The 11729-nt window shown below is 62.2% G+C and overlaps 1 protein-coding gene across 1 annotated transcript; it reads left to right on the plus strand.

Annotated features, from left to right (window-relative positions):
• Nucleotides 1-4107: 4107 nt before the first annotated feature.
• On the plus strand, nt 4108-10598 carry LOC116751702. The gene is made up of 2 exons (XM_032627932.1): nt 4108-4362; nt 9341-10598. The coding sequence occupies exons 1-2, from the start codon at nt 4125-4127 to the stop codon at nt 9589-9591; spliced, it is 489 nt and encodes a 162-aa protein (XP_032483823.1). The 5' UTR covers nt 4108-4124; the 3' UTR covers nt 9592-10598.
• Nucleotides 10599-11729: the final 1131 nt, after the last annotated feature.

The following is an 11729-nucleotide window of genomic DNA, read 5'->3' on the forward strand; positions in this document are numbered from 1 at the left end:
CTCGGCCTCCTCGAAGCCGGGAGGATCCGCCGTCTGCGCCCGCCGGCAGGGGGAGGGGGAGGGTTATTTTTACCTCCCTCCAGGCAGCCGGGGCGACAGGAAGCGAGCGCGCAGCCCGCCAGATGTGGGGAGCCAGACAGCTGGGAGCAGCCACAGCTGGACTGGCGGCCGGCTGGGGGCGGGGGGAGGCAGGGTGTGCAGAGGGCGGATCCCAGGCTCAGGTCCCCCCTTTGTTCCCGGCCGCCCCAGCCTCCCCTCTGAGGTCCCCCCTCACTCCCATCCCCGCTTGCTCATCTCAGGGGTGACCTCGCTGTCCCCCATCTTTGCGCTAGTGTCCCCGGTGCTCATGGGCTCTTGGGAATCGGGCGGAGAGGGGACCCTGCTTCTAGCCCCGGGGACCCCCTGGTCCTAGCAGAGTGAGGAGTGGAAGCGGGAGACAGCCAGCCCCTCGCCGGCCCTGCCTGCCACCGCCATTGTTTACCCGTCGGCTGCCTCCTAGGAAACTTAACCCGCCCGCGGTAATTTTATTTGGGAACTTCGGCCAGTTGCCATAGCAACCCCCAGTGACGTCAGAGGGGCTGGGGCCCGAAATCCCCGGGAAAGGGGGGATGGGTTTAGGGGGGGAGACCCCCCCAGGAGGGACCCTCCTTAACCCTGCGGCTGCCGGGCCCCAGTCAGAGGGGAGATGGCAGCCAGATGCGACACCTCTTGGGCGCCCCCATTCTGGCCCGGTGCCAAGTTAGGGTGGCCGGCCAGGCCCTGATGTCATTCAGTGCTGGGTGGGTGGTGAGTCAGTCCTCGGGTGGGGGCTGGGCCAGGCCTGGGGGGCTCTTCCTATCTGACTCACCCCTCCCCCAGCACCCTGATGGACCTTGCCCTGGGGATTTCAGGCACCTGGCTGGGGGTCCCCATAGATCCCTGGGGTCTCTCTGCCGCTCTGAACTGTAGGTGGGTAGGCAAGGGCTTTTCTGGTTCTCTCAACACCAGTTTGGTGGGGTTGAATGAAAGGGTTAGTGTCAGTGAACTGGGGCCACCACACAATGTCCTTCCCCGGATGTGGGGAGTGGCTGGTGTCCTAGTGAGGGGGCAGGTGGTGGGATCCCAGCTCAGTCCATAACACAGCCTGTCACCAGGGTGATGGGAGGCAGGGGCCCTGACTGGCAAGGAGGAGCAGAGCACCAGCCTGGGGCTGGGCTGGGAGGAGCCACCCTAACCACAGTGACGTGGGACTTCCTCGGCAGGGCCTGTTTGATGTCTCTGTGTGCAGCGTTGCCATGGGGCCAGGCAGGCGGCCCTGCGTATGAGCCGGGGTGGCCTACAGGGTGGCTGAGTCTGTCAGGGTCCTTTGACCCAGCTCCCCCAACCTAGGTGTGCATGACAGCGTAACCCTGGCGTACCTATGTGAACATGCTTACCCAGCTTTGACCCCGCCTCAGGCCCTGGACCAGGAAGGACATGGTGCAGCTCATCTCTGAATCTCATAACAACTGCAAAAGGCACATTTTCAGGCCCATTTTACAGATAAACTGAGGCTCAGAGAGGTGTGATTACTTGGCCAAAGACATCCAGCTAGAAGCTGGAGAGCAAAAATTGGAAACTTAGTTTTTCCACTCTGCTCCCCGCCCCCCACCATCACACTGGTCTCCTCACTGTTTCTCAAATACTCCAGGAACTTCCTGCCTCAGGGCCTTTGCACTGGCTGTTCCCTCTCTACCTGAAACTCTCTTCCTCCAACATGTCTGCATGGCTTCTCCCTTGCCTCCTATAAATCTTTGTTCAAATGTCACCTCCTCCTCAGGGTAGCCTTTCCTGACCTGGCCCCCACTAACTCCCTCCTCATCTCCTTTGCCCCCTTCTATTCTCTCCCTAACACATACCATACCACCCAACACACCATGTATCTTTATACCTGTCTATTTATTGTGTATTTCCCCATAGATGTGGACTCCATGAGGGCAGGGTTTTTTTTCTGGCTTGTTCTCTGCTGTGTTCCCAGTGCCCAGAACAGCACCTGGCACACAGCAGGCACTCAAGAATGTTTGAAGAATGAACAAATGGGCGTGTATGTCCTGTGCCACTTGACCGCTTGGCCTGGTCTCACCCTGGCCCTGTCCTCTCACCCCTCCCCGTCATTACAAAGGATCAGTTGGCCACATTGGAGAGCTCCGATCCCTGTTGGCTGCTGTCCCTGGGTAAATTGGCCGGCTCAGGACCAGGGTGTGTGTGTGTGTGTAGGGGGCAAATGTCAGGAATCCAGATGGAGGGCTGAGGGCACCGGGAGGACCCTCCAAACTTGGGCTGAGGGAGGCTGAGCTGTGGTGGTCCAAGCCACTTGCAGGGAAACGGCAGAATGGCTTACATGGGCTCAGGGCCTTTGGCACGGGTATCCCTGTAGGCCATCGTGGAGGAGGCATTTCCCCTAAATGTGTGCCCAATTGGACTAATAAGGAGAGGAGGATGGTTCTGGATGGGAGACCTTGCCCTGCGGTGTAAAGGTAGTGTTCTGGAGGGGTGGTGTGGAGGGGGTGCCCCATTGTAATTTAGTTGCTGTATGCTTCTGGAATGATGTGTGTGTGTGTGTGTGTGTGTGTGTCCACAGGAAGACTCTGGATCCTGGGAACTCCATTCCCCTGTTTGTAGCTGCTCAGGAAGCCATGTGGCGAGTGCCCCACCCCCTCTGGGCCCCACCCTGAGTCGGGGAATTCTCTGCCACCCCAAATCTCCCCCTGGGGCCCCACAGGCGGGTCTGCCCCCTCCTGCCCCAACCTGCCAGATCCTGCAGCCTGGGCCAGCCTGCCCCTTGGGCCCCAGAGAGAAGAAAGACCCAGGAGCCCCTAGGGCTGGGCCCCATGGGATAGTAGCTAGGTGTGGCTTCTGCCCCCCTCTCCGCAATGCCACCAAGATCCAAAGTAGGAGCCTGTTGAGCTGTACTGGGGAAATGAGGGACTCTGGAGGAATTCTGCGGTGCAAAGTGACCCAGAGGCACCCAACCAGCTCCTCCAGTCTTCTGCCTGGGTCTGCTGCTGGGTCGCCCCCTCCCCACCCCAGCTTTAGTCTTATTGCCTGGGAAGTGGGGTGGTGAAGAATCTGACCCCCAGCCCTAATTATATGACTTTGGAAATGTCAGAGCGGGGTAGGGTGGGAGAAAAACCGTCTCCCATAGCAATGCTCACACAGGTCTGGGAAGGGTCCTCTGGCTGCAGAACCTTGCTGTGGCATCATGGTGGTGGTGGTGGTGGTCTGGAGGCCATTGGCCCCAGTCTCATCTTGGAGAGGGCAAAGTGGCATCCAGGCATGCCCAAGGAGGCTGGCTTGGCATCAGAGGGCACCCCACCCCCCCTTTGCTGAGTTTTGTTCCCGGCCCCCCACCTGGGCACAGGGCCAGGCCCCAAGGCAGGGCCCTGTCCTGGGGAACAATGCCTCCGTGTTCCTCCTCCCAGTGGAGGGGAGGTCGGTGGAGGATGAGGTGGGACAGACACGCATGCAGGGAAGGAGGGAGGGATCCAGGGAGGGCCTCTCTCCCAGGGATACTCCAGGAGCTGGGGAGTTTCCCAGAGGCCCTGGGTGTGTGCCGGGAAGCCTGAGGGGGGAGGGGACCTAGACCAGGGACCACCTGGACTGGGGTCAGAAAGTCTTCAATGGCAGCAGGAGAGGGTTGGGTGGGATAAAAGGAGGGACTTCCTGAGGCTAAGGAACGCACTGTGGAACTGGAAAGAGTGGGGATTCGTGTTTGGCAGAATCCCAGAATATCCAGGCCCATGCCCTTCCAGGGAAGGGAGGGGCCCGCGGTGGCAGTGTGACACCCATGCCCCCTCCATCTCCCCTCCCCTTGTCTGCGGCCTCCTGGGTTTCTCTCCCTGCCTAGGGCAGGACCTAGGCCAAGAGGAGTTTCGGAGGTGCGATGTGAATTAGGAGCCCTGCTCCCGCCCTATCCCAGCAGGAAGAGCCTTCGCTGAAAAACTGGGGCTAGACCCCGAGTCCAGGACCCAGAGGGAGGAGTTGGGCTGAGTATGGGGCCCAGGAAGAGTTGGGACAAGGGAGGAGAAAGTTGGGGCTGAGTTGGGGACGGGACAGAGTTGGGGGACCGGAGAAAGAAAGTGGGGGCGGACCGGCTCCGGGGGCACATGACGGCGGCGCCCGCCCCGCCCCGCGCCCGCCCCCTGCCCGGCCGCGGGGGAGGAGACGGGGAGGTTTTAAAAGCGATTCGACCCCGCGGCGGGCCGGCCAGTGAGTGGGATGGAGCGCGGTCCGCGACCGCCCCCGGATCGTTTCGGCCCCGCCGCCCGCCCGCCTGCCTGTGTCTCCGCCGGCCGGGCCGGGGCGGCGGCCGGAGCCCCGAGTGCCGGCTCCCCTCCCCCGTGGGTGAGTCGGGGAGGGAACCGGGAGGGAGGCGGCGGCGCCGTGGTGGCGGCGGCAACTTTTCCGCGCCGGACTCTGGGGCTGAGTGGGGGTGCGCCCGGCGGGTCCGCCGGCCCTTGGCGAGGGGGAGGGCGCCGCCCCGCGCCCCGCCGCCGGTGGCTGGGGGAGGACCGCGGGGCCCGTGTATCTGGTGGTGGCGGCGACGGAGTCCCGGGGCGCCCCCTACAGAGCGGGGGAAGGGCGGCCCACCTCTCCCCCGTCCCCTGGGACCCGCCGCGGCCCCCCCCCCCCAACCACTCCCCCCCCAGGAGACTCCTGCGAGTGTGGTGGGGAGGACGGGTCCCAACGCGACCGGCGCAGGTCGAGGTGGGCAGGAGTTGGCTGCAGGGTGGGAGGGTATGTGCGTCGCTTGGGGTGGAGGGAATGGCCCCTGTGGGTGCATGTCTGGGCTTTGTAGGTCGGGGTCTCCCAGAGTTCTGTGGATGCGGGTGGAAGACAGTGGTTCAAGTTTTTGACATGTCAGCCAGTGAGCGAGGGGAAGGCCTTCCACAGAGGAGAGGGCTGGGGCCCAGCAGTACAGCCTGGGCTTAGGAGGACTTGGGGGACCCTCTCCTCCCTTCCCACTCCTTCTGGCCCAGTGGAGAAGGACTCATTCATAGGAAGGGGGCCAGGTTTGGGAGATTCCTGGAGGGCTGACCCCCCAGCCCTGTGTAGCTTGGGGTCCCCGTGCCCTCGGGAGGCAGGAAGAGGGTGAAAGGACCCAGACTGAACTCTGACCCCTTCATCCTAGCCCCAGACTGACCTCTGACCCCAGCACCGGACTTGACTGCTACCAAAGCCCCCAGCCGTACACTGACTGTCCTATGCAACCCAGCCAGGCCCAGACCCAGTGAGTGGCCTCTTGAATGCCTTGGAGGTGCAGTTGGCTCCCCGTCACCTATCCCCTCTGCCCCAGCTCCAACCAGCTGCCTGTCCATGGCTGGTGGTATATGAGGGTGAGGCTGGGATGTGTGGGACCCTTGGCATGAGGGGTGTCCTCTGGCAGCCCTGCCCATGCCAGCCCGAGCTGGAGGGCAGTACCCAACAGGTGCCCGGGCTTAGAGACGAGGTGATGTAGGACACACCCTGTCCGCTCGCCCACGCACGCTGCCCGGGCCAGCCGGTGCGCATGTGTTCACATGCCACCATCCTGGGAAGGCATGGGCCCTAGGGCCTGGTGCCAGCTCTGTCCTAGCGCCCAGGGGGCACCCATTGCCCTCTGTCCTTGCAGGATGTCCTCTGGGAGCTCCCTCAAGACCCCAACGGGCAAGTCTTGTCTGTGGGCCTGGAGGGGGCCCTAAAATAGCTGCTAGCCTGGCTCGGGGCTGGCACGCGGAGCACATGCGTGACAGGGTGTGTCCAGGGGGGGTCGGGCCTGTCTGTGCTGGCCCAGCCTCTGAATCTCGCAGACCCTTGCTCACTGGAAAGAAACAGCAGAGGCGGATGCTCCAGGGGTCCTCCCCGGGACCCCCCTACCAACCCCTGCCTGTTGTAAGTGGAGGCCAGATGTTCTGTGCAGGCCGCAGCTGCGGGGCAAACCCCTGACCCATTTGCAGTCACAGGGTCACTGCCCCATGGGTGCAGTGGGATGACCTGTTCTCTGGGGGCCCAGGTGATGCTTTGATATACCGTAAGGCATTTTTCAGAGTTTGCCCTTCACTTTGGGAGGCTGGGTGGGGGAGTCTGTTCGAAGTGAAGGACACCGCAAGGAACCTTGGGCGGTCTAAAGAAAACTCCTTCCGGCCCCTCTCTGGGCTGGCTGGCTGGCCCTTTCCCACTTTGGATACACTTTATGCCAGGATCAGGCCTGGCTTTTCCTTAGACTTCCCGCATGACCTTGGGCCTGGTTCTGAATCCTCTGGGCCTCAGTTTCTCCATCTGTATATGGGAAGCATTGGGAAAAACGAGCGGAGGGAAGTGTGTGCTTCCCTTCCCTGTCCTGGGCCCTCACTTTCAGATCACTTGGAGGGCACTCTGGCCACCTTCCCTCCTGCCATTGGATGTCCTGTGTGAGCACGGAGGTGTGCCTGGGGAAAGGCCAGTCCCCCGGGAAGGACGTACTCGGAAGCCAGTGGGTGTGGGTGTGTGAGAATCCTTGGGCAGAGAAGGACACCGCCATGCTGGGCACAGCTGAGTCATGCAGCAGCGGCGCCTTGCCCCAGGGTGCTGGAGCTGGCGCCACCCTGGGTGTGGTCACTGAGCTGTGACCCTGGGCAGAGCAGGCCTGGGTGGTCTGGGATGGGGTCCTGGATGGTGAGGGGCCAGGGAACTGACTTCTGAGATGCTAAAGCCCCTTGGCCTCCATCTGGCCTTGGTCAGGCGTCATTGTCCAGGACCATGGTCACCCACACCCTGAGAATACCTTGGGGAGCCAAGGAATCCTGACCTTTGGGCCTGGGAATTGTCGGGGTGCTATAGGAGGGGGACAGGGCCTGGAAGCCAGCAACTGCCTTCAAGGCCATTGGCCCCCAAAAGGCAGGCCAGGAGGCCAGGACAAGGATAAGGCGGAGATGGACATGGCAGTAGGGTGTACCCCTCAGTAAAGGGCCCAAAGTGTGGATATTAGGGGTCCCCTGGGAATTCTCTGACTGGTCTGAGGGGGATTAAAGTTGAAGGCAGGGATTGGAGCGTGGCGTGGCTGGGCACCATGGGGGCTGGGATGTGACTTGCATGGTTCCCCTATTTATAACAAGTGATTCAGTCCTCACTTACTCACCCCTTCCTGAGCCTGCCCCCCTCCCCCGAGCCCTGGGTGGGCAGCGGGGCCCACCCACTTACCAGTGCCCTGCCTCCCTCCAGCCAGGCGCCAACCTCTGAGGGCTGCCCATCGGGCCGGTTGTTATGGTGGCCACATTGGGCTGGGGGTGAGGGGTGGGGGGCGGGTGGTCAGGCGGCACTTGGCTGGGCAGCCCAGGTTAGCGGCTGGCTCGGGGCCTGGCCTAGGGAGCCTCTGCGGAGAGTCTGGGCCCATTAGGCAAAGCGTTAGTGACAGGCTGGGAGGGCGGGCAGCAGCAGCGGGCAGGGCGGGGCCTGCAGCCCTTGGTATTTTCCGATCCCAGCTGCTCTGAGAGGGTGGAAAGTATTTGGGGACCAGGCTTGGGGGCGGTGGTGGTGGCGCCCCCGGCGGAAGCTGCCCCTGATTCATTCTTGGAGCATGGGGTTGAGGGGGGGCAGGCATTACAGAGTATGTCTCAGGAGTCCACGCCCTGTCTGCAGAGCGTACTCAGACATACATCCATCCATCCATCCATCCATCGGTGTGGCCTGGGGCCTGCTGTGCTCCCTGGGCCCAGGGCCCTTCCTCCCCACAATGCCTCCAGCTGCCAGGAGCTTGGCCCTCCTTGGACACCATCTCCCCAGAGCCTGAGAGACACGCCTATGGTAACGGGGGCCCTGCTTCTGGGCACCTGCATGACGGTGCCCCCTCCACCCGAGAACCAGGCCTTTTGCGCCTGCGGGGATGGGGAGTGGCCTTGGCCCCGGCCCGGGGCTCTGTGCAGGGGAAACCCCACAGGAAACGGGCCTGGCCAAATGGCCGCCCTTCCCGTTCTCGTCCCTGGGACACGAATGTGCTGTCTCACTTCCGGAGGCGGCCCAGGGAGGCCGGCCGCCCTGCGGGGCCTTGTCTGCTCCTGGTTGGTGCCCCTAAACCTTGAGGGAACAGGGCTGGGCTAGGGCCCGACCGTAAAGCGGGTGGCCGGTGTGTATGTATGTGTGTATGTAGGAGGCACAGAGCAGGACACCTCACTCCACCTGTCTCCCAGTGGTGGCCACCACCTACCAGATCTGGACGCTGCGGTCCTACCCGTGTGCAGCGTCTTCCGTGCCATCATCCTTCCTGTTTATGCCTGGTGAATGGTGACAGAGTAGCCCCATCCTAATTATACACAGCACTCGCGGGATCCTTACCATGACATTATCCCTGCTTTGCCGATGGGGAGACGGAGGCCCAGAGAGACTGAGTGACTTGAGAGTCACCCAGCTGGGAAGCTGCAGAGCCAGGGTTCATATGCAGCTGGACTGGCTCCACAGTTGGATCTCCTAGCCGCAGGGCTCTCATCACACGGGAGGTCTCTGTTTACTGAACACAGGGCTGGCTCCATGGGCATGTGACCTGTGCCATTCACAGGGTCACCCGCTACTGAGAAGGACCTGGAACTTGGGTTCATGCTCTGCTGTCGTCTTGAAATTCTTACTTTGTGAACAAGGGGCCCCAGGTTTTCATTTTGCACTGAGTCCCACAAATTCTACAGGTGGTCTTGGTGCCCGGCACTTGCTAGGCAGCACTCTTGGTGGAACCTCACCATGCTATGTGGTAGAGACTCTTGGCTCCATTTTACAGATGGGGAGACTGAGGCTTGGAGGGCATTTGGGAAACTGCCGAGCTGGAATTTGCACCTCGAGCCTGGGTCCGGTGCTCTGGGGGCGTGCGTGCCTCGGGGGAGACCTGGGCGCCCGCTGCCAGCATCCGCTCACTCGGGTGGGGTGCGGGCTGAGGCCTGACCACCAAGGAGACAGGGCCACGCGGGGTGGCCCTGGTGGTTTCCTCCTGCCCTTCAGGCTTCTAGGAAGTGGCGCCAGCTGGGGTGAGATCACTTCCTCACCCTCCTGCCCGCCACCCCCTCAGCTTCCTCTCCCCATGGCCCCAGTTAGCCTGCCCAGGGCTCAGTGGTGGGGGTGGTGAAGAAAGGGAGGGGGGACCTGGCTCTGGGAGCTCCTGCAGCCTCCTTGGCTGAAAGTGACCCTCTGGGTATCTCTACCTCTCTGGGCCTGGGAGGCATGGCTGGGGCTGGGGGTATCCAGCCTGGTGGTCTAGCTCTCTTTGGTTGCTGCTGCACGTGGGGAAAAAGGGCTTCCCTGCAAGACCTCAAAGGATGGCAGCAAGTGGGGACCTGGAGGGCAGATATCCTCAAATCTCATTACCTCCTTTTGTCTCTCCTAGGTGCCAGCTGCTGGCCCTGCCCGGTGCCCCCCCACCCCTGTGCCATGGCCGGCTGGGGTTCCTGGGGATGGGATTTGCTGCCTGTCACAAATCACATTGCCAGGGATTTCCAACCGACCCTGAGCCCTGCCTCTGGGGCCACCGCTGTCACTGCTTCCGCTGAGGACACTGACCCAGGGATGGGGATGGGGTGGCAGAGAGGCCTCCACCGCCTGCGTCTGGCCTGGGGAGCAGGGCTTAGCTGCTTGTGAGCAGGTCCACAGCAAGTCGTGTTCACAGTGGCTAAGTTCCGCCCCCCGGGGCCCCGCCTCCTCTGGCCCTGCCACCTCTCCCCTCCGCCTGCCTGTCCGACCTCCGGGCCTCCCTGGGCTCTGCCTCCCGTGCCTACTGAGCTGAAACACAGTTGATTTGTGCAGACTGGCTCAGTTCAGCAGGAACAGGAGTCAAGCCCCCTTGGAGTCTTCGGCCCCTGCCTTCCTTGGGTGGGCCATTCGCCTCCTGTGAGAAGAGATGAGGACCCTGCCCTGGACCTGTGTCTGGAGGAGGAACCTGGGGATGAGTGGAGCCTGGGACGGGATGGGTCAACCCAGCTGTCTGCTGCAGGCCCCCTCCTCCAGTTCTGCACTTGGGGACCCTCACACAGTCCCATCTCAGGCTGGGCTGTGTTCCCAGGGAGGATGGGTAGGCAGGCGGGTGGCCAGCCTTTCCATGAAAAAAGGAAGCCAGCTGTGTCCCCGCCTGGCCGACCCTCGGCCCCTCCTCTCCCAAGCTTGGTTGGGGGATGGCTGGCTCGCATCTTCCCAGCAGTCAGTTACCCAAGAGGAAGCTGCCTTGGGCCCCCAGACCGTTAAATGCCAACTCCAGGCTTCCGGAACCAGGCTGGCCTGACCTGAACCTGCCTGGCCCCTTCTCCCTGGGCCTGCGGCTTCCTAACTTGGGGGGGAGGAGCCATGACACCCTCCTGGCACGTGGGGCAGGGAATGAGGTCCCTGTGGGCCCAAAGGACACAAACAGGCCCGCTCAGTCCTTGGGTGGTCCCAGGGCATGGACGCATTGAGACTTTGTCCATCATCAGATAGAATGGGGCTCTTTTGGGGGTGAGACTGGGGAGGCAGTGTGAAGCCCCCCCCCCCCCGAGTTGTCTCAGTGTACCCCTGTCCCATTGGGGCAGGGGCAGACAGCAGCTTGGGCAAGTCTATGCTGTGTGTCGAGCCTGTTGTCCAATTAAATAAAAGCTGCCCCCTGCCTCATTCCTGAAGGTCTGGTGGTTTGTGATTTATTCTGGCCTCCAACCCTGGAGTTTCTGGCTTTTTGACTGGGGAGGGTTGATTGGTCTGAATTTACTGTCCTGGCATCCTGGGCTCCTGACTTCACAGGATCCCCATCTGCCTGTTCTGAGGAAGGTGATAATTTAGTCACATGGGCGGAAAGGGTGCCCTTGTCATGGAAAGGTGAACTTGTCATGGAAAGGTGACCTTGAGGAGTGTCCTAGGGATGGGTGTTAACCCCACGTGAAACCCTGGGCTGGAGGGACTGACTTTCAGGGGTGGTGTGGTGACAGGGAGGACTGTTCTTGGAGGGACTTAGATGGGATCATGATGAGGCATGCCCCACATCCAGGGCTGGGCGTGGGAGAGAATGGGACCCAATCTAAGCTGGTGGCTGGGGGTGACCCTAAGGGAAACACTGGACATTTGGGGATAACTGGGACCTGAAGGTTTTGATCTAGTGACATTTGGGGATGACTTAGACATAAGGGACAACTTGGGCTGGGGGTAAGATTTGGGGTGTGTGGTATGTGAGAAGGCTGGTGGGGAACATGGGCTTGAGGTGTGTATGTGGGCCCAAGGGGGACATCTGGCTGTGACTGGGACCTGAGTCGCGCCCTAGGTCTGTGGGGAACATCTGTAGATGACTTTGAGAGGTGAGGGGCACGGTAAGGGGCACCCCAGGTCTGAGGATGTTTGGAGGGAGCTGGGACCACGAGGGCCAAAGCTGATGTAGAGTGCTCAGAACTGCCACTCCTACCCTCCCAGGCCTCCAGGCGGCACTAAGGAGCGTGCGGGTCGGCGGGGCGGGGCGGGGCGGGGTGGGGGGTCTCCCTGCACATACCTGCGGGAATACGTGAGGCGGGGCAGGAGGTGGGACCGCCTCCAACTGGTTCCCTCCAGCGCAGGGAGGAGCCACGAACCAATCGCCAGGCCCAGCGCCACCGAAGGCCCGCCCACTGCTGCGCGCGGACCCTCGGCGCCCTCTAGCGGCCGGCTCCGCCCAGCCTCGCTCTGAGCCCCGCCCCTCCGGGAAGCCTCTGTCCTCGCCTGCCCCGGCTCTGACAGTGACCCAGACAGTCTGTCCCTCTGTTCGTCACTCTCTAAAGGCAGGAAGGCAA

This window comes from Phocoena sinus, chromosome 3 (assembly GCF_008692025.1).
Source record: "Phocoena sinus isolate mPhoSin1 chromosome 3, mPhoSin1.pri, whole genome shotgun sequence".
Taxonomy (NCBI): domain Eukaryota; kingdom Metazoa; phylum Chordata; class Mammalia; order Artiodactyla; family Phocoenidae; genus Phocoena; species Phocoena sinus.

Excerpts from the sequence above, each read along its gene's own strand:
- LOC116751702 (XM_032627932.1), top strand. The coding sequence starts at position 4,125 with ATGACGGCGGCGCCCGCCCCGCCCCGCGCCCGCCCCCTGCCCGGCCGC. Across the intron at positions 4,363-9,340 it reads CCGGCTCCCCTCCCCCGTGG|GTGCCAGCTGCTGGCCCTGC; the intron begins GTGAGTCGGGGA and ends TGTCTCTCCTAG.